The following is a 27,953-nucleotide window of genomic DNA, read 5'->3' as shown; positions in this document are numbered from 1 at the left end:
AGTGGAAAACAGAAAGTATTGATTAGAGGAGAAACCTCAAAATGGAGCAAGGTAACCAGTGGTGTACCACAGGGATCAGTATTAGGTCCTCTGCGATTTGTAATCTACATTAATGACTTAGATTCTGGTATAGTAAGCAAACTTGTTAAATTTGCAAGTGGCAAACACTGATGCAGCAGCAAAGGTCATCCAAAATGATCTAGACAGTATTTAGAACTGGGCAGATACATGGCAAATGACATTTAATAGAGAAAAGTGTAAGGTACTGCATGCAGGCAATACAAATGTGCATTATAAATACCATATGGGAGATACTGAAATTGAAGAAGGAATGTTAAAACTTTACAATGCATTAGTAAGACCTCATCTAAAATACTATGTTCAGTTCTGGTCACCTCGCTACAAAAAGGATATTGCTGCGCTAGAAAGAGTGCAAAGAAGAGTGACCAGAATTATTCCGGGTTTAAAAGGCATGTCATATGCAGACAGGCTATAAGAATTGAATCTATTCAGTCTTGAACAAAGAAGATTGTCAATAAAAGGTATTGACAATGTCGACTCAAGGGACTTTTTTGACCTGAAAAAAAAAAAACAAGGGCCAGGGATCACAAGTGGAGATTAGAAAAAGGGGCATTCAGAACAGAAAATAGGAGGTACTTTTTTACACAAGGAATCATGGGAATCTCGAACCAACTCCCCAGTAATGTTGTTGAAGCTGACACCCTGGGATCCTTCAAGAAGCTACTTGATGAGATTCTGTGATCAATAAGCTACTAACAACCAAACGAGCAAGATGGGCTGAATGGCCTGCTGTCGTTTGTAAACTTTCTTATGTTCTTATAACTTTCTTGTTCTGTAGTTCAAAGTAAAATGAAAGTTAAAATGTAAGATGATGGATATGATGGGATGGTGATTGACAGTAAAGCTGAAGTGGATTGAGTGTTCAAGTGTAAGGCAAGGTGAGAAAGCTGAGCAGTACTGAAACTTGTTTTGTACAGGACATTGAATATTACAAAGGTGTTCATATGGAAATGGCCTTTTCATTCACATTGTTCATAGGAACACAAAAATAGCATTAACCGTTGTATATCGTATACCGTAATTACAATAATTGTAGCATAACAGTAACAGTATCAATACTGTAATGTACCTAACTGCGGTAAAGTGTAAAACTGGTATACAGACCGACAGACCCCTTATTGCAGTGACGTATCCGTTAACATGCTTTTGCAGGTTAAAAGTTATACAGTGCTTAAAAATATTCTTAAATCAGATTTTTTTTATCATGATTTTGTGTAGGTGGTGTAACAGCAGCATATATTTGTGTGGCTATTGTATGAGTAGAGACAAGTCGGGAATGAAGTTCATTAAAAAACTGTTAGATAGTGGGGGTGGGGGGGGCACATACCAACCTTCCCTGGGGCCCGTGACGGCTCTCGGCACATCCCTGCTAGTGACTAAAAATATTTTTAGATTACAATTCCATGGAGTGTGTCTGTCAACTTGGAAAGGGAGAGCACCAGAGACTGAGAAAAGGAAGATTTACAAAAAACAATTATAAAAACTGTAACAGCCTTGTACTAGTGAGAGGAGATTTGGGGAAGGCAGTAGATAACTACATTGAGAGTAGCAGCTTCTTGGACTATAATATTATTAAGGCAGCAGGACTAATTGGCTGCAAAAAAGTATAGAATTTTTTTCAGGTGGAAAATAAGGAAAGGGAAGTATTTATTGTAAGACCAAGTTTTTGTAACAGTACACACACACAAAAAACGTGATCACCAATCTATTGTCTATAGGAAGAACAAACAGTAGTCAAGCCCAGTGTGACTGACTGTGGTGCAGTATTGACTGTGCAGCCCACAGAATCTGAGGATCTTGGCTCAAATCGAGGTATTCTGTAACTTTGACTCACCCAAAATACATTTTACGCATGTACTGTAGTGTTTAAATTGGAGGGTAAATTACTTAATGACCCAAAACCTTATCTGGAGCGCTGTATGTGGGGTTAGGTGGGGTCCTGATACGTGCTGCACAGGAAGTGAGTTTAATAATGGGGTGGCCTTACCTGAGCGAAAATTAGAATAAAGTAATAGAAACTAAATGATATAGAACTTATTATATGCAAATGAGAAGTAAGAAAATTGGACTTAGGGATTGAATATTTCCCTTTAACAAAGTTCTCTGCAATTCCAAAGAAAAAGTGGGCCGTGAGAGTGTACTGTGTAAATCCCACCAGTGTGACAGTCAACCACAGCCACCACCTACCTGTGTATCCAGCACACCAACATTACAGCCACAGAGGAAACCAGGGATTTGAGTTCAGGGACTTCAGGTGTAATGACAGCAACTCCAACTGAGTGTGCGGAATAAGCATCTACTAGCAAAAGTAAACCAGCTTCCATATTTTATTTTCTGGTTTACAAAGGTTAGAACCAATGCGTACTACTGTATCATGACCAAGATGTGTTGCCATCGCTGATAACAGTGTGGTCTGCTATTGTTTCTGCTAGGTTTTCTACAGTAGAGTATACTGCTATTATAATAGTAACATTTTCAGTAAGATAAAGTATTTTTTCTTTAAGGCTAAGTACATTAACCTAGTGCAATGCAGCTCTCCAGCCATTAAGTACGGTAATCAAATTCAGTTTTGTAACAGTTTTTCCCCAAGTGCCCTGCTAACATTTTGATTAATGGTAGGAAAATGTAGACAGGCTGAATGAGAAATGATTTGATTATCCCTTTAGGATCTTCTGCAAGAGATTCCATTGTAGTGACACATCCAGAGAAGTTTGTCTATTTGACTTCCTAAATCTAGTTTGATATGCTACTCAAAGCATTTTTGGATCATAAACAAACATCACTGACCTGGAATTAATATTGTTAACATTACCCCTGCATGAGAGCCCACAAATTTAAAAGCTCTCAGAGTAGACTACATTTTATTTTGAAAATAAAAAGGCTTTTTTTCTTAATCCCTTCATGCTTGGTGTGTTCTCGGCCCACCATGGTAATATTTAAAAACTAGACTCACCAAAGTACCGGTATGTTAAAAAAGGTGGTTGTTAGATATGTTATTTATTTTATTTTATTTTATCTAACAGGCTGTTCATTATCTATATATATATATATATATATATATATATATATATATATATATATAGTGCCTTACATAAGTATTCACCCCCCTTGGACGTTTCCACATTTTGTAGTGTTACAACCTGGAATTAAAATGGATTTAATTGGGATTTTTACCATTTGATTTACACAACATACTTAACACTTTGAAGGTGCAAAATATTTTTTATTGTGACTCAAAAGTTAATTAAACAAAAAAAAAGACATTTGTTGGTTGCATAAGTATTCACCCCCCTGAGTCAATACTTGGTAGAAGCACCTTTGGCAGCAATTACAGGTGTGAGTCTTTTTGGGTAAGTCTCTACCAGCTTTGCACATCTGGATCCTGCAATTTTTGCCCATTCTTCTTGGCAAAATTGCTCAAGCTCTGTCAAGTTGGATGGGGACCGTTGGTGAACAGCAATTTTCAAGTCTTGCCACAGATTTTCAATTGGATTGAGGTCTGGGCTTTGACTGGGCCATTCTAAGACATTCAGGTTCTTGTTTTAAACCACTCCAGTGTAGCTTTGGCTGTGTGTTTAGGGTCATTGTCCTGCTGAATGGTGAACCTCCGCCCCAGTCCCAGGTCTCTTGCAGACTGAAACAGGTTTTCCTCTAGAATTTCCCTGTATTTGGCTCCATCCATCTTGCCCTCAATCCTGACCAGTTTCCCAGTCTCTGCCGATGAAAAGCATCTCCATAACATGATGCTGCCACCACCATGCTTCACCGTGGGGATGGTGTTCTCAGGGTGATGAGCAGTGTTGGCTTTGCGCCACACATAGCGTTTTGCGCTAAGGCCAAAAAGTTCAATTTTGGTCTCATCAGACCAGAGAACCTTTTTCCACATGTTTGCTGTGTCTCCCACATGCCTTTTGGCAAAATCCAAATGGGATTTGATATGGGTTTTTTTCAGCAATGGCGTTCTTCTCGCCACTCTTCCATAAAGCCCAGCTTTGTGGAGCGTCCGGGTTATAGTTGTCCCATGGACGGTTTCTCCCATCTCAGGTGTGGATCTCTCCAGCTCCTTCAGAGTTACCATTGGCCTCTTGGTTGCTTCTCTGACTAATGCCCTCCTTACCTGGTCACTGAGTTTTGGTGGACAGCCTTCTCTAGGCAGAGTCGCGGTTATGCCATATTCTTTCCATTTTTTAATAATAGATTTAACGGTGCTCCGGGGGATGTTCAAAGTTTGGGATATTTTTTTATAACCCAACCCTGATTGGTGCTTCTCCAGAACTTTATCCCAGACTTGTTTTGATAGCTCCTTGGTCGTCATGATGCTGTTTGTTTAGATATGCTCTCTAACAAACTCTGGTTCTTATTGTGCTGTAGGTGTAGGTGGCTGATTTGGCAGCAGCCTATACAGCACACAGGTCCAGCTGGCATTATTACTTTCATCACACAGCACACCTAAAGGCTGAGTTTGGTACTTCACATTGACCTCATCATCAATGGCACCTACTTTATAACAAGATAAAAAAAACTATAAATTTAGTAAGTCCATCATAAAACAATATATTAAAAAAAATGCCAAAATACACAACAATGTGGTATTGCAATGTCATTCATTACACTGCACATATGTGGTGGATCAATAATACCACTGTAAGGTAACATTTCATTGTCAACTATCTTCTATTTTAAATAAACACACTATTGCTGTATATAAACACATGTTATCAGGGCCGGATTAAAGGACGTGGGGGCTCTACGCTAACCCATATTTTGGGGTCCGTATGCATATTATGGCAAATACTGTTATTGGCATATTGGTTTATGCAGCCCTGCGTTGGGGACAGAAATTGTGAGCAGTACAGAGTGGGGAGCGGAGCAAGCCAGTTGAATATGGAGTGGGTTAGTTGCTGGAGCGGAGAGTGGAGCGGACATTTCCAGCCCTCTCTTTCACAGCATTGAGAAGAACTAAGCACGGTTTTATTTTTCTTAAATGCATGTTCGCACAAAAAATTTAAAAAAGAAGGTGACATATACCCCTTTCACACAGACAACTTATGACGGCTCAGAACTGGCACTGATGTGGCATTTTGGTCTGTGTGAATTGCCTATACCATCACAGAGCCATCATATTTTATGCCATCTTTGAACCACCTTGTGAGAGACACTCAACCGTCTTAAATCCTGTGTGAATGACTATGCCGACACTGAAGTATTATAGTGGGCGTGGATTGAAAGTCAATATCCCACGTGACTGTATACCGGACGTGTTGGGTATTTTTTGTTACAATGGCGGATCAAGAACAAGGTAGTAATTGGAGACCAGAATAAGTTAAGGAATTGTTAACTTTACAGGCTGACAAGGAAGTGAATTCACAAATAGAAAGGACAGTGTGCAATGCTGTAATTTATGGGTGAATCACCATTGCCATGAAAACGATCTGTTAACTGACAGGTTTGAAAGTGGCACTCACATGATCCCTTTGGCTGTGTGAAAGGATTATGATGGTATTATACTGGCAATTTAGTATAAACACAATTTATATTTTCTGTACTCTTGATAGTTCATACACTACAGGGTGGTCTGTCAGCCCCGTTAAGACTCACTCATATGTGTTCGTGGGTTGCTTTGAGCTCCCTATGAGACATTTGGATACAAACAAGCCCAGTATAAAGCTAATTTGATACGAATCATATGCAAAGTTTGAAATAGGGGAGTACACCGTACACAACATCATAGGAACCTGTTAATTGCAAGATGATATTTCCTAAGTTTTACTTTATTTTCAATTTACACATTTTTTCAGTACCAATAAATAATAATGAGGAAGCGTCTTCTAATTGAATTAGATAACTTATCTGAGCATTTTATGTAGGCTTTTTTTCTTTGCTGATCATAGCTGGGCATGAGGCTTGTTAAACTGTGTAGGCCTTTATTGCTTTGTACCATATGACAGAAATCACATGCGAGTGACAATAATTAAATCTCACTGTTGTTAATGATCATTTTAATTAACATTCAAACATCTGTGGGGATATAGAACAGAAAATGATGCAATATATACATCACAGACATAAAAAAAGCTTCAGTCCCAGGCAGTAAAGTACAAAAGCGTTAGTAGGTGCATAATATAACATCCACTGGGGTTAATGTGTCAGTGGTTTTGTTAGTTTAACAGAAAGTCCAGCAACTAATATATACAAAAGCAGCAGAATTATATATATATATATATAGCAAAACAAAAACAATGTTTTTTTTGTTTTTTTTCCCAAACCTGTTCGTAGATTCCTTCTACGGACCAGTAGTAGCATTGCATTCAGTAGAACAAAACAATGTAGTTTAACAAAAAAAGTGAATCACTTTTCTGTCCTTTACTTCTTTTTGGGTTTTCTTTTGTAGCGACAGAAACAATGGACTTAAACCGTTCTTGCCACCTGCAGACATCCACATTTGAATTTCCTTCAGCCTCCCACATTGTACACATTTACCTTTATCTGCCTTTCTAAAATTCCAGCCAAAATTTGAAGAGGCATACTGTGAACATTTGAGACAGGACAGGTTTTTAAATTGGCCCTAAAACTGAAATAAATAAATACGTAAATTGAGCCTGATTCATACATTTTATCCTGCAGACTGATGCCTCTGACGTATGACTAGGGACGGATCTCTCCCAGGAGGTAGAGGGCATGGGGCATCTGGTATTGTACATTAGCAGGAAGCTGCTTGTGTGAGAGACTCAGGGACCAGGTATGCTGTAATCGATAAAGAAATGCCTAGCTGTCATTAAATAACAAAATTAACCAAAAGCAAGCTTTTGTCCACCTCTCATCCTGTGTGTGTGGGCCCGTCCACCAGCATGCAGTTTTTGTAAAATGTCCCAAACAAACGGTGACCTTGCGTTGGCCCCAATTCTGCTGGGGGCCCTACCCTATAGCGCCATTTGTGTATAGGTTAATCCGGCCCTGCATGTTATCAATGAATCTGAATTTCTAAAAAAAGGTCTCTGCATATGTAACTTTCTTGATCTCCGTTTTTCCTTTGGCAACGAAAGATGTTATTGAAGCGCTGGTTTTCTGAGTGTGTGACGGATGCGAGTGGTGTGTGAATAAACAACAGTCCTGAAACAGTATTTCTCCCCCTTTACCTGCGAGGGTATTGGGGGGAACACAGCTGGCTGACAAACAAAAATACAAAAACAAACAGAAAGTGTCCACAATGAAATCCCGAGTGTCCTGTGCATGAAAGTGCTTTGTAATCCACACGGGGTGTGCTGATGTTGGTGAAGGGAAGGTAGTGCTCTGTGGTCTGGAACTAGCTCCGTGGCTGCAGTCCCGCGCTCCTACTCCGCCTCTGAAAACACACAACAAACAACACGTAATCCAAAAAACACAACGCTCCGGCTGGTGGCTCAGTTTCTCAGCACAAGAGGAGGAACTGACGTAGCTGCTTCCCCTTTGTACCCAGCAAACTCCTCCCTGCAGTCAACGCGTCGCCATGGTTTCTCCAACAGAGGGCTGCCCCGCAGCTGACTGCAATGGAATCGTCCTGAGTACTTGCAGCTACGCGCCCCTCCTAATATGGTCACCTTCCGGTTTCCACCTACCACCGAGGTGGCAGATCTAGGAGGCAGCTTACCTTCCCCCTTACACAGCGCCCTTTCTAATCGGGAGGGAGATTTACAGCATCGATCCTTTCTCTCTCTATCACATATCTCACCCCTCAGAGTGATGCCGAAGGAACACTCGGCCAACTCTACATTCCCCAATGGTCCCCCCTCCCTTGAAAAAAAATCAGCATTTTGATGCTCCTTACCCGCACGATGTTTCACAGTATAGTGGAAGGGTTGCAGCGCCAGATACCACCGATTTATCCGAGCGTTATTGTCCTTCATCGGGTGTAACCACCTTAAAGGAGCATGATCAGTGATGAGAGAAAGAACGCCCCAACAAGTAATAGCGAAGAGCGTGAGTAGCCCATTTAATAGCTAAACATTCCTTCTCAATGACGGAGTAGTTAATTTCCCTAGGAGCCATTTTTTTGCTCAGGTAAATAATAGGGTGTTCTACCCCGTCAACTTGTTGGGACAGGACCGCCCCCAGACCAATGTGGGAGGCATCAGTCTGCAGGATGAATAGTTTGCTGAAATCTGGTGAAATTAGAGCGGGAGCTTGACAGAGTCGCTTCTTAATCATATCAAATGCCTCCTGACACTGCCCTGTCCATTTAACTAATTTTGGAGCAGCCTTTCGGGTGAGTTCGACTAGGGGGTTGACTATGGTGGCATACTTGGGGATAAAATGGCGATAATAGCCGGCTAACCCCAATAGTGAGCTCACCTGTGACTTGGTTCTCGGGATTGCCGTCTCCACCAGCGCCTGGACTTTGGAGGCGATCGGCTTCACCCGACCATTACCCATAATGTAGCCAAGATATTGGGTCTCTTGTTTGCCAAATGTACACTTGCCCAGTTTGGCTGTTAGCCCCCTCTCTCTCAGAGACTGAAGGACGGCTAAAAGTCTAACAATATGCTCTTCCCAGGTGGAGCTAAAAATCACCACATCATCAATGTACGCGGCTGCGTACTGATGATGGGGAGCTAAGACCTTGTCCATCAGTCTCTGAAAAGTGGCTGGAGCTCCATGCAACCCGAAGGGCATGGTCCAGAAATGGAACAAGCCATCTGGGGTAGAGAAAGTAGTTTTCTCTCTTGAGCTCTGAGTGAGTGGAATCTGCCAGTATCCTTTCGTCAGATCCAAGGTCGAAATTAACTGCGCCTTACCCAGTCGGTCAAGGAGCTCATCCACCCGGGGCATTGGATATGCATCGAACTTGGAGATGCCATTAACCTTTCGAAAGTCCACACAGAACTGAGTGGAGCCATCCTTCTTTCCCACCATCACAATCGGACTGCACCGCTCGCTGCGGGAAGGTTCAATGACTCCAAGCTTGAGCATATCCTCCACCTCCTTGTGGACAGGACCCCTGTGACTCTCCGGGATCCGGTACGGTCTCTCTCGGACCTTGACACCTGGTGGAGTAATAATAGCATGAGAAATAACATTAGTTCTGCCGGGCAAGTCAGAAAAAACAGCACTAAACCTTTCCACCACCTGGTGGAGCTCATGTTTCTGATCCGGAAGTAACTGTTCCCCCATCGGAATATGAGTTGGTGCTGGTGGATTGACAGTGGGACCAAAATCCTCTTCTACACTGTCACCTGCTACAAATAGGGCCTCTCTTTCATTCCAGGGTTTTAGCAAATGAATGTGATAAATTTCATTCTTGTTCCGGCGATCGGGTTGTCTAATTTCATAATTCACACTACCAATTCCCCGTATCACCTCATATGGCCCCTGCCACTTAGCATACAACTTTGATTCCGATGTGGGAAGTAGCAACAGTACTTTATCACCTGGCCGAAAGGTCAGAATTCTTGCTTGTTTGTGGTACTGCTGCTCTTGGCGATGCTGAGCTAGTTTTAAGTTCTCTTGTGCCAAACGACCAACCAATTCCAGGCGGTCTCTTAACATGATTACATACTTGACTATGTTTTTGGAAGTTTTTGTTTGCTCCTCCCACCCTTCTTTTACAAGATCAAGAATGCCCCGTGGTTGCCTCCCATACAGGAGCTCAAAGGGAGAAAACCCGGTTGAGCTCTGAGGCACCTCTCTTACTGCAAACATTAGGTAGGGGAGGAGTTTAGCCCAATGTTTCTGTTCTTGGTTAACAAACCGCTTCAGCATCTGTTTTAAAGTCTGATTAAAACGTTCCACCAAACCGTCCGTCTGTTCGAATGGACTTAATTTGCAATAATTTATATAATTCTTTCAAAAATTGTGACATGAAGTTCGTTCCGTGATCAGTGAGGATTTCTTTTGGAATCCCTCATTATAATCTGTACTAACTCTCGAGCAACTACTGCGGCACTAGTGGATCTCAATGGTACTGCCTCTGGATATCTAGTCGCGTAGTCCACCACTACCAAAATGTGCATATATCCAGAGTCAGACTGGCTCAATGGACCCACTATGTCCATAGCAATGCGTTCAAAGGGAACTGAGATCACGGGCAGTGGGATCAGCGGGGCCGGGCGTACTCGCCCTGGCGCTACTTGCTGGCATTCTGGACACTCCGCTACATATCGCGCCACATCACTAAACACTCCCATCCAATAAAATCGAGCCAATATTCGTTCCCGAGTCTTTTCGATCCCTAAATGGCCCGAACAGGGGACATCGTGCGCCAACCGCATGATCTCACGTCGAAAAGACTGGGGAACAAGTAATTGTGTTACAATCTGACTTGTGTTCATGGCTTGGGATACTCTATATAGTAAATGCCCGACAATAATGTTGTGGGGATATGTCAGTGGCCGGTTATCCTCTACATCCTTCCCCTCAATAGACCAAACCTGCCCCCAGATGTGTACCAGCGAGGGATCGTTCTTTTGCTCCAATGCTAGGTCCACATCTCGGTCCCAGAATTTCAGAATATCGAGCGGAGCTAAAGTAGCCTCAGCACTGGGGGTCTCAGTAACCTGCCCCCACAGATCACACTGAGTCCCAACCCCCTTTCCCCTACATTTGATTGAGCAGTATCCCCCACCAAGCTCCAACCTTGTCTTATTAACCCTTTGCAGTCCATTTATTAAGTGCGCGTCAGGCGCGTCAGGTCCAATTTATTTTCACACGCTCAGTTAATTTTAGACGCGCTGTTTAAAAGTATTTTTTTTTCACAGTCAAACGGGTTTAAAAGGCCCTACATATCAACAAAGCACTCACTAGGCATCTCCAGCCCCGCCCCACCCTTTCGTTCGCTATCGCTTTCACATATGCTAATAAATAAATAATAAAAATAATAATAGTCGTACATACCGATCGATCATCCCCTGATCACTCGTTTTATCACCAAACTCCTCAATAATGCAATCCAAGTCATTATTTTATTACTATAACATCTCAAAAAAGCTCTGCAAATGTCCGTAATAGTCTCTGTGCGCTGATACAGTACCATTCAGCTTGTTTCCTTATGACCGCCCCTATGAAATGCCAGGGGCATGTATGACTAATCATGAGATACGCTTGTATTTTTTTTACATTTTTTTATCAGCTTGTCTCGGCTCCTGTCGCTCCCACTCAGCCATTGAATGGCTTTCTCGGCTTTTTTCTGGAGAAAAAATGACTAGGAACCCGTTTTTTGCGTTATTTTGATGATGTCGGACAGGGTCCGACAATGGACCGGATAGGAATAATTGCAATGTCGGACCTGGTCCGACAATGAACCGCAAAGGGTTAATGTTCCTTCCCATTTTTCAACCCTTCGCTCTCTTTTTGTTTTTTTCGGGCGAAATCGGGAATGGAACAGGTCAGTGTGCAGTGGAAAAATATTCCCAATAGCTTCCCCTGCTGCTCCCATGGCCTTACCGGAGACTGGCTTTACCGTTTTATAAATCATACTATCAAAATGTGGCCAGTCTCAACCCAAAATAACTGGATAGGGCAACTTTTCAGCCACCGGGTAGTCCTTGTTATCCCCATGAATGCAGGAAATGATCACAACCCCGCGTGACCACCAAGGTACCCCCTTCAACAGAGCTTTCAAAATTAAAGTTTGCCCACACCCTGAGTCCACTAATGCGTGGGTGCTCACATCACCAACCCGTACATCAACAATGCAAGGCCCCTCCCAATCATTACTCCTGGACTTACCTGGTGCTGTTAGAACATAATGGGAAGCCACGCCACACTCCATTGCTGCTGGGCAATTCCTTGCCAGGTGGCTGACCTCCTGGCACCGGTAACAAGTGGGGCGAAAGGGTGCCCATGGAGCCTGCATGTCCCGCTGCCGATTTGACAACGGGGAGGGGTGCTCTACTCTTACCCCGCTGGGGGTCGCCCTCGGTCTCCATTGTGTTGGAGGGAGGTCGTCCATAGGGTGACGCTTTAGTGCTGGTCCGGGGTTGGTGGTGGTGATGTATGGTGGAGGTCCAGTCGCCCGGGGCTTGCTGGAGGCTTGAGCCGGGGTGGCAACCGCTGGAGAGGAAGGCATGGCATCCTCGAACCCTTAAGCCAATCTGACTGCTGATTTATCCAGGGCGACTTACAATTGTTACAAGATATCACATTATTTTTACATACAATTACCCATTTATACAGTTTGGTTTTTTTACTAGAGCAATCTAGGTAAAGTACCTTGCTCAAGGGTACAGCAGCAGTGTCCCCACCGGGGATTGAACCCACAACCCTCCAGTCAAGAGTCCAGAGCCCTAACCACTACTCCACTTTTTCAGCGCTATTGGTGCCGGGGCAGAGCCACAGGGTCACATGGTCCACCAGTTGTTGCGCTACCACGCAAGGTCGCAGCCCTGGGGGTCGCTGGTATTCCTGGAACCGACGGCGGTGCGTTTCTTCAGTGATATAAAGTCACTGGAGAATGGCCTGCCTCACCCGATCATAATTCTGGGCGTCTTCGTCAGTCAAGGCTTGGTAGGCTGCCTGGGCCTCCCCAATCAAGTTGGGTCCCAGCTGGATAGCCCATTAATCCCGAGGCCACTGGGCTGCCATTGCCTGGCTCTCAAAAGCAACTAAATAGGCCTCGGGATCATCCTCCAGCGACATTTTCACTACTTTTATCCGTGGTAGGGGCACCGTTGGTTCGGCCGTCAGTTCTCTCCCCCGATTGGCTTCCAGGAACATAGCATGCATCCTCTCCTTCATAGCTGCCATACCCTCCTGATATCTTTGCTCCTGCGCCTCCAATATTGCTCCCAATGCGGCGGCGTCCATGATGAATCCCTCTTCTGACTCCAATTGTGACGGATGCGAGTGGTGTGTGAATAAATAACAGTCCTGAAACAGTATTTCTCCCACAAAAACAACTGTGTTTATTAAAATAAACCTCCCCTTTACCTGCGAGGGTATTGGGGGGAACAGCTGGCTGACAAACAAAAATACAAAAACAAACAGAAAGTGTCCACAATGAAATCCCGAGTGTCCTGTGCATGAAAGTGCTCTGTAATCCACATGGGGTGTGCTGATGTTGGTGAAGGGAAGGTAGTGCTCTGTGGTCTGGAACTGGCTCCGTGGCTGCAGTCCCGTGCTCCTACTCCGCCTCTGAAAACACACAACAAACAACACGTAATCCAAAAAATACAATGCTCCGGCTGGTGGCTCAGTTTCTCAGCACAAGAGGAGGAACTGACGTAGCTGCTTCCCCTTTGTACCCAGCAAACTCCTCCCTGCAGTCAACGCGTCGCCATGGTTTCTCCAATAGAGGGCTGCCCCGCAGCTGACTGCAATGGAATCGTCCTGAGTACTTGCAGCTACGCGCCCCTCCTAATATGGTCACCTTCCGGTTTCCACCTACCACCAAGGTGGCAGATCTAGGAGGCAGCTTACCTTCCCCCTTACACAGCACCCTTTCTAATTGGGAGGGAGATTACCACACACATCATCATTCATGTCTCATCGTTAAAATCAGTCCTGCATAGTTTACAGAAAGTATGTCATTTTCCAATGTTGCTTAGGATTATGTGAGAATATGTTGTGGTCCAAGAAGTTTGACATTTGGATCAATATTTTTTTTACTGGATCAGCAGGGCTTATCTAGGGTGACCAGACGTCCCAGTTTTCCATCAAAGGTCCCAGTGTCCTGACATTTTTCAGCCACTTCCTGTAGCGCGACATGCTTCAAATACCTTTTGTTAAAATAACGTCAACAACAGCTTCCTATATAACTTAGTTTACGGCACCTGCAGTGAAAACAAAATACAATAAAAAAAAGTACTAGGGTAATCAAGAACATTATTTTTATAAAGTGATTAACACAGACATACATGCTTATTCCTCAGTGCGCCATGTGTTCATTTAGTTTATATTCAATATGAATCTACAATAATGTGCAAAACTATAATTTTGTAGCTGTTCAGTTCTGGTGGGATTTAGCCCAGACACAGAGCAGCGAGAGGCTGCCAGCACCCGGTTAAAGGTTAAACCACATCAAAGACAACACCAATAGAGCCATCCTGACGCAGTGAGTAAAAAAATAATAAAGAAAGGAAAATACCCAAACTGTATTTTTAATGACAAGCTACAGAATGTATTATTTAATGTATAATGTATAATAATAATAATAATAATAATAATAATAATAATAATAATAATAATAATAATAATAATAATAATAATAAAGCATTACATATAAAACACAATATGGTAGGTAAAACTAATTAGCCACAAATTATACACCCGGAAGTGTACTGAAATTAGCTAGCTGCTTAAAAAAAAAAAAAAAGATAATACTAAGTGAGAGAATAGCCATTAAATAGCCTATATTTAGTATGTTTAATTAGTCTTATCAATTATCTAACAATGTGTCCCGGTTTTGAGCTTTGAAAATCTGGTCACCCTAGGCTTATCGCATGTGCAGCCATCGTAGATGGTCAACTACTGAATGCATGCCGGCCACAGGGCTCCCCTGGGTACTAAACCCTGCTACGTACAGACAGGAACTGCAATAGCCACAGACTGTACATGCCTTTTGCAGAAATTAAATGTTTGCTGACAGAGGGGTTTAACAGTAGAGTTTTTACGGGAGAAAATCTGTCCTGGGAGTGTCACAGCAAATAAGGGAGAGTTGACAGTTCTGGACACATATCAATAGTGTTACAAAATGCAACATAGTTGAGTGTATAATAAACAGAAGCAGACAAACTGTGAAGTAATGTGGTTAGCTACCAATGTGTTCCAAGTGTGAAAAAGCTGTAGGCTATCAGCTCCACCTAGTGCTTATTTTGTTAAATCACACAACATATTTTAGGCCATATTCAATATAAAGAGATTCCAACCCTACAATGGGTAACTTTTTTTTTTTTCCTAAAAGAAAAGTTCATTTAAATGTTAATTAAGGAGTTCTTACTTGCAGTTTAGTTGCGTCTGGTTTGTTATATAACATATAAAGTGCTTTTCATAAAGGAATAAATTTCACTCTCAATTTTATGGCTCATTTCAGAATATCTGTTATCTGCAGAGAATTGTACTGTATGTTGTTCTTATTACCTGATAATGGCTGTCTGTGGTTGCTTGGGTTGGCCTTTCCGCTGCTTGCAAGTTTTAATATCAATATCAAGTTTTAATATATATGTGTAAAGTTTAACTTTAGACTAGAATATACAACGTTATAATATTGCTTAAATTTGTGCATCAAACCTAACAAACATGTAACCTTTATTTTAATAACCTTCTTGGTCCATGCACAGATCCAGTCATTTTCCAAAATTGACAAGTGCTTTCCCAAGCACACCAGGTGTTATTTATCAGGTTAGACTACATGTTCAAACAGTATGAATATTATAATATTTAATATTGTATATTCCAGTGCGGCTGTTGTCCAAAAAAATGGGGAGGCAAAAAAATGGCAGAGGGCTTGAGGTCCCCTTAAGTCTCCAGTAACAGTATAATCTTATTATTGCATTTTGACTGACAACACTTTTCAAATCTTCTTAACGTTGTACCCCAATTTGGCTGTTAAATGCATTTTCTTCACTAGACAAAAGAGGGTTCATCAACAGTTACACACAGCCAGTGTTTGTTTAACAATGTACTGTATACACCATTAATATAGCATTTAGATTTCAAGACCACATCACTAACATACTTCGCATAAAATATCTTCTAAACAAAGTTGTTACGTTAAAAGAGGCACAACTGCAAACCTGTTATTAAAGGGATAGAGGGATCTACGACATTAAGTCGGTAGAATCTTGTAAATGTATGCGGGGTAGTCCAGCTAGCCGCAGTACATATGAGGCACCTCTGAAGACCTCTGGTAGAGTGCGCGGTCACCCTCCCAGGTGGGGGTAGGCCGGCATTAGTATATGCAGTCGAAACCGTGTCCACAATCCAATGGGACAGTCGCTGCTTAGAGAGGGCTTGACCCTGGGTCCGCCATGACAAACGAAGAGCTGGTTAGACTGATGCAGCGCTCTCGTTCTATTCACATAGCATCTCAATGCCCAAACCGGAAGTGCCTGTAGCTCACTGACCCGCTTAGCGGAGGTGATAGCTAACAGAAAGGCTGTCTTCATAAAGAGATATTTCAGCTCTATGGTATCTGTGGGCTCAAATGGGGTCTTAGTGAGAGCCTCTAGTACCACAACTAGACTCCATTCGGGGAGTTTATAAGAGGACGTAACCGCCGAGCAATCTTTAGAAAACGGGCCGCCAGTATATGAGCGCCCAGGGACAGTCGATGGGAACATGGCAAGCAGATAGGGCTGCTAGGTACACTTTCAACAAAGAGGGGGATTTACCCGCCTCTAGTAGATCTTGCAGACCCGTTTATATCCCGTGTACCAATGACTATACACCGACATTAACACACGCACGCAACATACAACACATAATATACACACAGGGGCGGGGCACATTGCCACAGACTCCCATCCTTACACCTTCTCTCAGGTGAGGGGCTTGCCTCCACCAGCGTAGCGCTTTCCAGCACAGACGAGACACTGTCAGCCGACTGTGTCTGTCACGCTTGGGGTGTAGCCGAAAGGCATTGAGCCACGCTTGAAGCATGTGAAGTAACCCCAGTTGAATGGCTGAGGATGCTGCAGCCATCAGACCCAGTAGTTTCTGGCACAACACTAGTTGCACTGTGGACCCTGGTTGAAACAGGGCCAGGCAGTTGCGAATAGCAGCTACCCTGTCGTCTGACAGGTAGGCTCGCATTGTAAGGGAATCCAGCCAGAGACCCAAATAGACTGTACTCTGCACCGGTGTTAATTGGCTTTTTGCATCGTTGAGGGTGAGACCCAGCCTCGACAGATGCTCCGTCACAATTGCTGTGTGGGCCACTGCTCCTTTCTGGGACTGGGAACAAATCAGCCAGTTGTCCAGGTAATTCATCACCCTGATCCCTTGCAGCTGCAAGGGAGCTAGGATGGCATCCATGCACTTTGAAAATGTGCGGGGAGCTAAGGAGAGGCCGAATGGCAGCACAGAGAACTCGAAGACGCTCCCCTGAAAGGCGAAGCGGAGATATTTCCTGCATGCTGGATGGATAGGAACGTGAAAATATGCATCCTTCAGGCCCACTGTTATAAACCAGTCGCCTGGCCGGACAGACTGGAGGATGTTGCGATGTGTGACCATCTGGAACCTCCTCTCCCTTAAGAACCCGTTGAGGTGTCTCAGGTCTAGGATGGGGCAAAGGCCGCTCTTCTTTTTTGGCACCAAGAAATACCTTGAGTAGAACCCCTCTCTTTGAGAGGTGTGTTGTACGAGACGGATGGCTTGTTTTTGAAGTGGTGTTTCTACCTCTTGTTCATGGGCCAAGACCTGGAGAGGGTCGTTCACGGATGTGACCGTGATCCCTCGAAACGGAGGAGGTCCTGAGTGCAATTGCAGTGCGTAGCCGGTGTGTACAGTGGCGAGCACCCAGGGGTCTGAGGTTCAATTGCGCCAGTAGTGCACATGGTGTTGTGTGAACGGGTGGGTCTGGGGCTGCAAGCCTTCAGGGCCCTTGCTGGGGCAGCTGAGGTTGGGGCGGAGGCTGCATTGGAGGCTGCCTGGGGCAGTTCCACTGGAACTGTCTCCCTGGGCGCTGGTGCACTGGGGCCCCACGTCTGACGTTCCCCTGTCTTTGTTGCTGGCTCTTTGCCACGGAGGCCTGGAGGCCGTGCCTCAGGTCGTCCCGTGGTGCTGTAGGGACCGGGATAGTCCGGGTTACCGTGGGAACTGCCAGACGCCATCTCCTCCCCCTTCCCCTTCCCCATAGGAGGGGAGCATCACAGCCACCTGCCAGGATGCCTCTCGCTCTCGCATCCGGGACCCTCACTTCAAACAGCCAGAGCTGTCTACACGCCACCACCAATCCCGCCAGGCTTCTGCTCAGGGCTTGCCCTTGGAAGCCCGAGATTTGTAACAAAGTGCCCGAGACCACGCGTAGCTCTGAAGCTAGCAGCTCGGGGAGGGTTACAGAGCGCAGCATTCCATCAAGGTAGGCCGTTAGAGGCCTCCTGTGTTCGTTACCTGCACTTTAGCCGCGTAAGCCTTCTTAAGGTGGACTTACATGATCCTGCATTGGCCGTTATGGCATACAGGATCCTTGGACAGGCCTCCCACTGGGGGAGCTCGCACTAAGGCCGCTAAGGTGGAGTCCACCGAAGGGTACTGTGCGAGCCCTACCGCCTCTGCTCTGGAGGCAAGTGCGGCTGCGCTCTTGAACATGCTGGACGCTGAGGCCGGGTGTTGCCAAGAGGATTTGTCCTCCTCCACAAAGTCCGGGAACACCAGAAAAGGCTGGGGGGTTGAAGTCTGCGCTAGTCTGAAAACAGACCTGCGCTGCTCGGAACTTGCCTTCCAGGGTACCTGGAGGAAGTTGGCGGCCCTCTCCATCAGTGCCCGAAGGGCGCTGGAATCTCAGGCTCCAAGGCAAGCTCGGAGCTGAGGACCGTTACCTGAGTAAGGTCTGGGTCCTGAGTCTCCGTCTGCAAGAAGGACTTCTCATCCCAGGAACCTGCTAGGGACAGCGCATCCTGTTCCTCCTCACTCATCACCACGTCCTGCTGATCAACCTCTGCAGCAACCACTGGTGAAGCCGGGGTATGCTCTGGGGCAGGTGCTGGTGGAACTGGGGCAGGCGCAGGGGGGACCTGCTGCCTGTTTGGGACATTTGGCCCTTTAACTCGGCAATATCGTAAAACCAACAGTAATCGACAACCTGTAGGGTCACTAGACCGCGCGTACTGAAGTCACCCAGAGCCCTCGAGTCAACAACGGCTGCAGAGTGAGGCTGGACTTGCTGGAGGGTTGTGTTCTCCCTTCTTTTTTTTTACAGCTGCAAAAAGCAGAGGAAAATTATAGCAAGGAACATTTAGCAAGCTTCAGAGGTTAGAAAGCAAACTACAATCGCTATGCGATGTAGGCTGTTGAAGAAAGTTTTTTTTTTATAACGAAACACAGTTGTGTAGCGTTAGCTCAGCCTTCAGTTGCCGAGTTTCTGATTCTGGGGAAGTGGCAAGCCTACTTCCAGCAATTACTGGCAAGGCAACTCCAGAAAAACTCGAAGAAGGAGCTCTAAAGAGTCAATCACAACTGGAAAAAAGGTTAGAGTTATACTCACCTTACCTACCTGTCTGTGAAAGGCAAAAGAGACTGACGTCTCCACGCAGTGACTATTTATTATCCCTTGGTGAGGCGGGACCAAGGACGTCCGTGGGGGGGCCTATCGGCAGCTTTGATATAAAATGCTTAGTGAATACTTGACAAGCAGGCATATCCCAAAAGTATCACTGGCGGTCATCTTCAAATTGAAAGGGAACCACATTACTGACAAGTAAACAGGGCCAGGAAAATGGTTATTAGCTGCACCCCAGGTCAGCCAATCCACTGTCATACCAACCACTCTGAAATGAACTGTTCTTTTTAGAATTTTTAATAATAAAACAGCTGTTTTAATATATATTCTCCTTCAGAAAATTGGATAAGAAACCAAAAGGTCAACTACCACACAGTAGAGCCTTCATCAAGAGGGCACTATCACTATTAGAAAACAATTATTCTCATTACTTGTACTTGAACTTGTAATGATTCATCGGGTACCCTTCCACTGAGAAAACTTTTTGGAAACTAGTCCCAAAAATTTTCAGAAAGGATTGCACACATAATTAGAGAAAAAAATAACTTTATTAAACAACTAACTTTTTTTCCTTGTCAGAGTTGCTTATAGTTTGTCTGAACAGCACCAGATATCTGAATGGAGCAATATTACTGAATTGTCAGTGTCCTGGTTTGTTGTTGTTGAAAGATGCTATCTGAACTGCAGGTGAGCTGACAGGCTGTGATTGGCTAACTCACCACTTGCAGGTACAGGATTGGTTGCTTTTGTCAATGCAAAGTATTGATTTTGGTGGATAATAAAATACATGTGGACCAATTGTGTCTTTGTTTAGTGTTTACTGTCCAATAGATGTGAACTAAGCATAAAAATACAGCACTGTGAGTTTATAACAGAGACTTGCCTCTGAGGAAGAAAAACTCTCTGGGCTCCTCCAATTAAAACCTGTGCTTAGATCATGTCAAATGCTACTGCTAGGACTGTGGTTAATAGTAGATAGATAGAAGTTTATAAAGGAGGCTTGTCTCCACTGAGGAAAAAAAAAAACTCTCTTGGTTCCTCTCAGCAGTCAGAATTACTGTTAATATAGGAATGTTTCACTTTGAAATTTTCAGGACGCACTGCCTCTGTTATATTTTGGTCTAAACTAAAATGCCCTGAGGGTGAGGGTTATTTGGAAGAATGAAGTTTGGTCTCCCAACAGAGTATTGCTATTGAGGTGCATTTTCCTTCCCTTGCCAAAATGGCTGTCACGTTGGGGGCCATCTTGGTAAGGGCAGTCACACAGGTGCTCCTGGTTCCACCTCAATACAGGGATTAAGCAGTAATCCAATTGGCTATTGCTGGATTGATAGGACGAAGCCTAGACCATACAGGGGACTGTGAGTTAGGGAAGTTAGTTCTGTTGGTGAATATGAGGGAGCGAGGACACAGTAATAAGTAACACTAAACTTTATGTGGATATTGATTTATTTATCTTTGTGACCAGGGGCTGAAGGACTACCATTAATCCTTGTACCAAGAGTGCCCGTAAAAACTTACGTGAGCAGCCAGCTGATGCTACACCTGGCTCCTGATATGACTTTCTGCGTGGACGGCTGTGACTTCCTCGCAACATTCTGGCAATACCTGTACATATTGTAAATACATATATTTGTGTTTTGAACTCTGAAACACTTGAACCCTGGTCTCTTCATTTCAGGTACCTATCAGTCCCACAAGCCCCCTACTGCTCACACCACCATTTTGTTAAAATATATAATACATTTTACATTTTCAATAAAATATCTGGAAAATCAAAACTAGCCTCGTTTTTGTGACCATTCCCATTTTTTTCCCCATTGGTGTAGGGAAAAAATATTGATTAAAGAAAAAAAAGAGGATGTTATAAATATTTAGTCTCTGCTTTATTCAAAATTGTATTTGCAGATTTTAATATTTAGTTGATTTGTTTGGTATTGTCTAATGCGTTTTTTCTTTGGTTAACAAATCTCCATTACCACTGATAAATAATTGTAAGAAGAATGATGCAAAAAGGCTTAAGCATTAAATCAGAAATAACATACAGGCTGTGCTGCCACATCTTAATAGTGCTTGAAGAGATCACATATCATATTACATGATTAACTTCATTTGTAGCTCTAGTTTAGGAAAATATTCAATTCAGTAGCAGCAACAGGTTTGAATAGACGGCTTTACAGACTAAAAGTAAAAATGAAAACCCCCCAAATTAAAGCAAAGCCTGTATTTCCTCTCTCAGAGATGTAGAGATATGTGACTTGCTCTATGTGATCTGGGGGATCAAGTCCACGTTCAGCCATCAACAGGGAGAATAGTTCAAACATGGTTGTGTCAAGAGATAGTTTCTTCATGTGCAACACTCTCACAATTCCAAATTTGAATCCATACTGCTAGTCCACAGATGATTATCTGCACCTTAGAGATGAGGAAGGGTGTACTGTACATCATGAGGGGTCAACCATGAGGTGCTCTTTGGTTTCGCTGGGCGGGAATACAATGAGTCTTCCCATTGTGGGTGACTGTTCAGCAGAGTACAGAGTTCCAAGTGAAGAGTGCATGCTTCTCTGGATGAATTTAGAACTGTGCTTTGGTGAAGTGTGATATTAGCTACAAACTTTATTTCTGCATAAATGTCTCATGTAGAAAAATGTAATCTTAGCTGTTGCTGTCCGTGGTTTGGATGGTCCTCAGAGGTACCAATTTTTTGAGACTGCCATCATGGTAAAACGCGAGCCCGCTCTGTCTGCTGTATACGGGAGCACCCTTAATAGGATTCCATTGAGAATGTTACAGTTTATAACAAAAAGCAAACCCATACTAATATCGTTTTTAATATGCCCATATCCTTTAATATGCCCATATCCTTTTATTTCTTTGTGGTCTGTTTAATATTAATGGATAGAATATTAAAATGAAAAGACATGTTTAAAAAAATAACTAGATGTTATTGGAAGAACCCAATGTACAGTTTGAATGTAATATTTATTTGTGTTTTATATTTTAATTCTAGAGAATGTGATTTACCAATCATATATTAGGGAGGGGTTAATAGAATCTATATTAGACTTGGTTCTTTGAGTTTAGTAAGAGGGTAGGAGGTCAGTGGGTAGAATATATATCTAAACTTAAGCCAATTTTTTCTGTATTCTATGTTACAGTTTGTGTACTTTTTTATTATAATTATTATTTGATTTTAGTGTCTACCTGTGTTTTGTCTCTAATAAACTATTTTAAACTGATAAATTATTTTTTAATTCATCTTGGTTGTCTTAAACTCCTGTGTTCTACAGTCACCCATATCTCCACTAAATGCTAAGTTTTAAACTGACCAAAGCTGGATGAACCCAAACCAGCAAATTTCTACCTGGAGGTGGCACTTAATTAAAATGTAATGACACATACAATATATCAATTAATTACTCAAATTTCCCTCAATAATTATACACAATAATGATTCCTGAATCAGTTACGGTATTCTTATCCAAAAAACTCACTGGACAAGATTTTATACAAATTAAATAACAAATATGTAAGTGGATCTCTTCTTCCTCGCAAGAAAAAAAATAAAGAAGAAAAAAGTTATGATTTCTGAATCAGTTATGTTTTTTCTATAATATCAAAAAAACTCCCCCCGGACAGGACCATTTATATAGACCATAAAGTTGCATGTAACCATTTATATAGAGTGCAAAGTTAGCAACTTGCCACATCAAATTTGTGCCAGAGTTATAGTATAGTCTAAGCCTTTGTCAGTGCATGATACCAACTGGATCAATAACATTTAGCAGCAGCCTTATGATTTCAGAGCTCAGCATCTTTCAACAACCACCAACCGAGACACGGACAGTTCAGTAGTATTGCTACATTCAGATATCTGGTGCTGTTCAGATAAACTATAAGCAACCCTGACAAGTGAAATAGTTATTTGTGTTTTTTCTCTATTTATGTATGTGATCCATTATGAACGTTTTTTGGACTATTTTCCTAAAACTTTTTTCAGCTGAAGGGTATCTGATGAATCATTTCAAATTCAAGCACGAAACCAGAAGGGGAGGGAAATGTGATGGAGAGTTTCCTGTTTTCCATCACTAATCCTGAGCCCTGACATTTTAAACACATGGTGGACTTTTTAGGCTTATAACAGTTTTGCTTTATAAATTTATATATTGTTATAAATTGTATAATAATAACTTACCTGTGAAGGGGAAAGGTGCTGCAATGTTCTCAGCAAGACAGGAATAGTAGCCTGTAAAAGGAAAAGAGAATGTTAATAAGAAGTTATATCAGCGGTAGGCAATGGTGTTCATTTTGCAGAATAGGTGTACATATTTTGTGGTATACACCAGGTTCTACTAAGCGTCAGACCAGTCTTTTAAATTAATTAGTTTTTATTAGACAAGGACTAAAGTAAACATTGAAAGCTGAATGAGAAAATAGTTACCCTTTCTCCAGTAGCCTGCAGGCAATCTTGTGTTTCTGCTGTGAATGGGCACAGCCATGTTAAAAGCGCATGCCGACATCAGTTCTAATTTAGCCGTGAGCACGCTTAATATTAATTAATGATGGGAGCAAAAGCCACAGCAGCAGCAGCAGCAGCAGAGAATGCAGGAGAAGAGCTCGGGCCAGGGGCAGACCAGTGGTGGAGATGCAACCGTTGCCGATTTGATGGGCATGTTCCAGAACTATCTGAGATTGCTAAACAGCCAAGAGGAGCGTCAGGAACATGAAGCCCAGCAGCAAGAGCAATGGTGGCAAGTTATGCAGCAACAAATCAATTACAATTGCAATGAGAACTTGTTCTGAACTGTCAGAGGCAGGATGAAGCAACCAAATGGGATGTAGTCGTTCAGAGCCAGTCCAATTCAAGGGGACTGATTATAAACCCCCAAACTGCCTCCCTTATAAGAACAGGATGACATTGAGCAGTACTACTTTTGAAACACTGGCAAAAGCTCATCATTGCGCCAAGGAGCACTGGTCTGTTTATTTTGTGCCATTGCTTACAGGGAAGGCCCGCAGCACATACTTAGCAATGGACCCCAGTGAAAAAATGGACTATGAAAAACTTAAGGCTGCAATTCTGACCAAATATGAAATCCTTTGGTCAGAAGAGGTCTACAGGTTCTAGAAGGGGAAACACAAAGTCTGTGACAGAAATACAGTGATTCTTGGTGGTAAATCTCCCTCCCGACCTGTGAGGGCACTAAGTAGCGAGAACTGAATACCTTGGACAGGCTGGCGCGACAGTTCTTTCCCAGGGTTCAAGGGAAGTCGGCCAGCTAGAAAGGGGGCAGAACTCCGGTGCATTAACTCATCGACCCGGAAGGGAAACGATGCAGCAGTCGCGGATTGGAGGGGTGGCTGCACTAATTTACCAAAGGGGTCATGTGTGATGGCATAAAAGGGGATGGAGAGACGCGATCTGTTCCTTCGCTTTGGTTAAGACAGGAGGACCGTGTGAAATCTGTGATAAACGTATCATGAGTGTTTGTTTGTTTTGTCTATAATTGTTCTTGTTTGTTATTAGTAGACGGCTAACGCGGTCTGGAGCCGTCGCCAAGGGCCAGCACAAAACCCGGAACAGCACTACACTATTGTCACATATAAACCTGTATCACCCACCACGAGCACTACTGCACACACCCAGGACTGCTGACCGTGTTAGTATATTGTGGAAAGGATACGCGTGTTTATTGTTTGGGACTGCAACCCTGTTATTATTTACCCCATGTACTACACATTGTTGTGTATTGCCGGGGATTATTATTTGGTCACCAGACCTAGATTAAACAAATAATAAACCATTTTCCAACTGGATTATAAACCTCTCTGTCTGTTGATTACGCACCGCAGCACTCCTGCACCATACACACAATAAACCACTTTGCCACAGAGTTATACACCTGTCTCAAAGAACATTTCCAAAAAATAGGTGAAGCTGGAGCAGAAGGCGGGGCAGAACATTGCAGAACTTGTTATTCTGGAGCAGAATGCCTGAAACACTACAACAATCTCTAAGGAAGTGGGTGTCAGTGACGAAAGCACTATGAGCCGCATTCTGATTAAAATAAATAAATAAATAAAAGTAGTGCTGGATATTTTATGTGCCGCAAGACTTTATTCTCTCGTACGTGATTCTCTGACACTATCTTTAAGCATTATAGAAGCTCAGTACACTGCAGTGAGTAAACAGTTTTGAAAAAAAAACAGATGATATTAAGTCTATCTAGGTGTTGTTTTGCAAGTGGTGACTTTCACTTTAACTCTTAAAGCCCCATTCATTTTGGGGCGCCAGCGCACCGAAGGTTACTCACATATTACTCAGGCACCGTAAAAGTCACCTACCTTGTTCATGGCTTCTTTAAAAGTACAGACTCTGGGTTTTCCAAAGACTCAGTGTGTGTATGCTTTACTCCTAGCCGGAACTACGATCGCCTGAAGTTAAGCCTCTCATCATGTGACAGAGTTCACAGCTTAGGTTTCGTTTTGAGTCTATTGCTCCATCATTGTAGCAGCTAGACTGGAAAGCTTAGAAGCTCAGCTCCCATGATGTCATGGATTGACATTGCGCTGTGAAAATTTTGCTTCATAAAGTCGAATGAAACCTGCTAAATAATGTTACGTTAACATATTGAATTACATATTGCTTTGTATTTTTCCGTATACTTCATGAAAAACTGACAAAAATGAAAAAAATGTGAAATCTATTATGGCTTTCAGGAGACTTTTATAAAATCATTTTGCAGGTTCTTTGATAACATGATGTTAAATAAAAGATCTAAATTATGTTCATATAGTTTTATTTTTTAAATGCTATCTCAATCCTAAAGTTCCAGGTGGTCATCTCTTGCCTGATAGTGATTTTTGTTTATTTTACAGCAAGACTGTGCAGACCATAAAACATTTCATGATTTTAATGTGTACTATACATGATACAGTATTTACAAATTACATTACAGTGTTTCACCAGCAGGTGGCGCATTTGTCTAAAACAAAAGTTAATGTCATTTTGAATGAGTTGCCTTTCATTCTAGTGTGCTTTAACATGAAACCACACATTGGCCTGAGTGGTCCATTGAGAGGTTCTCAAACTATTTTGAATAGAGACATCAAACTAAATACTGTGAATAAGGACTTTTGCAAACACTAAAGGGGTCCCCGTACCCTAGTTTGAGAACCACTGATCTAAGCAACATGTAAATCAAACACAAGGCATTGCAGTTAATCCTGAAACAAACAATAGGATACCCCTAAAAGGAAATCTGATCACCATAAAAGTGGTAAGTCCTACAGAGAACTTGTAAGACATCTCCGCTTGAACCACCAGAGGGTTGATTACAATGCTATTAAGATAGAAACACTTTAAATAGAGAACTATGCTCATAAGGGCAAGTCTGCTGAATGATTAATAGTGTATGCTGTAAAAAATATCCTCAGTGAATGTAGTTCAGTGGTCAACAAAGCTGTGTCTATGAGAAAATGTTTGCCTGCAAGACCAGCGTTGTCTCAACATCTGTAGCTAACATAATCAGGTTACAAAAGTTAAACTAAGGGAGCTGTTTTTTTATTTTTTATTACTGTACATAAAAATGCCCAAAGGCTGTCAAAAACCGTGGAGTTTTACAACGCAAGAAAATACGGAGTTGATGTTTTGGACAGTATTCCGTGAAAGCTGGCTCCCGACGGTGGCCTGTTCAGGTGTTTTACAATGTATTGGTCCTAGCAGCCATCAACTCCTGGATACTTTACAAAGAATGCATGGAGCAGAATTTACCAAGGAGAGAATATATTTTACAGTTAGCACAGGAACTTCACAAGAAGCATTTGGAACAGAGGGAGACTGCCAAGCGTGTACCCACAGCTGAAGCTGGCAACCCCGCTGAGAACCGCTGGTCAGTTGCTTTTGCTCATCTGATAATAAACCGATTGCTGTTGAGTAGTTAAAAATGTATTGATATCATTTCAGTTTTATAAATATGTATGTGGTAAACCGATGTCTGTTCAGATGTTTATTTATTTACATTTTCTTGTTTTGATTTGTAAAATAAATGTATATATATATATATATGTAAAATATATCAAATATGCTTCAGTTGTTCAGGTGTTTATGTAACGTACTCAATAAAAAAAAAAAAATTACATCTGACATTTCTCCTTTCGTTATTCTATTTACAGTGTTTTGAATACAGCCGTCAGAAAGACTGCTGCGGGGCTTCTAACTATGAGTATATCTCCGGTCCTTCTTGTGTTAAGCCCATAATTCTTATCTGTGATACGTAATTAATTGCAACTCATTTAATATTTTAAGTGCACTTTTTCATTTTGTGAATATATAATGAAACACTGCAGTCACATATATAAAAATTGTTTAATAATGTAAATGTTTCTAAATAGGCCTGTACTGCATAACGAATGGCGCTAAGGCAATAAAGATTACAGCAAAGGCAATTGCTTGGGGTACGTTTTTTAATGGTAATGTCAGTTGCTAGAGATGTCTCTATTTCATATTAAGATATCTTGCAATCACTTCCTGTTCATTTAGAGATATCTCTAAATGAACAGTAAGTTATTTTGAGATATCTTAAATTGAATTTCAGATGTCTGAAAATAATATAAAGATATCTCAAAAACATTTTAGATATCTCATTTAAAGCTACATTTAAAGATATCTGGAAATCATTTTCAGATATCTCTAAATGTATTTTAGATATCTGGAAATGATTTAGGGATGTCTTTAAAT

The 27,953-nt window shown here is 42.4% G+C and overlaps 2 protein-coding genes across 2 annotated transcripts; both read right to left on the bottom strand.

Moving 5' to 3' along the window:
* Positions 1–6,084: 6,084 nt before the first annotated feature.
* Positions 6,085–9,833, bottom strand: LOC131736920 (uncharacterized). The gene is made up of 2 exons (XM_059022675.1): positions 8,853–9,833; positions 6,085–7,977 (listed from the first exon to the last, which is right to left on the bottom strand). The coding sequence occupies exons 1-2, from the start codon at positions 9,814–9,816 to the stop codon at positions 7,961–7,963; spliced, it is 981 nt and encodes a 326-aa protein (XP_058878658.1). The 5' UTR covers positions 9,817–9,833; the 3' UTR covers positions 6,085–7,960.
* Positions 9,834–11,796: 1,963 nt separating this feature from the next.
* On the bottom strand, positions 11,797–25,634 carry LOC131736919 (uncharacterized). Its single transcript, XM_059022674.1, has 3 exons — positions 25,559–25,634; positions 23,409–23,459; positions 11,797–13,185 (listed from the first exon to the last, which is right to left on the bottom strand). Exons 1-3 carry the CDS (start codon positions 25,565–25,567, stop codon positions 12,610–12,612), a joined length of 636 nt encoding a protein of 211 aa, XP_058878657.1. The 5' UTR covers positions 25,568–25,634; the 3' UTR covers positions 11,797–12,609.
* Positions 25,635–27,953: the final 2,319 nt, after the last annotated feature.

The sequence above is a fragment of the Acipenser ruthenus genome, chromosome 4 (assembly GCF_902713425.1).
Source record: "Acipenser ruthenus chromosome 4, fAciRut3.2 maternal haplotype, whole genome shotgun sequence".
NCBI lineage: Eukaryota > Metazoa > Chordata > Actinopteri > Acipenseriformes > Acipenseridae > Acipenser > Acipenser ruthenus.
This window is presented reverse-complemented; position numbering and strand designations above follow the sequence as displayed.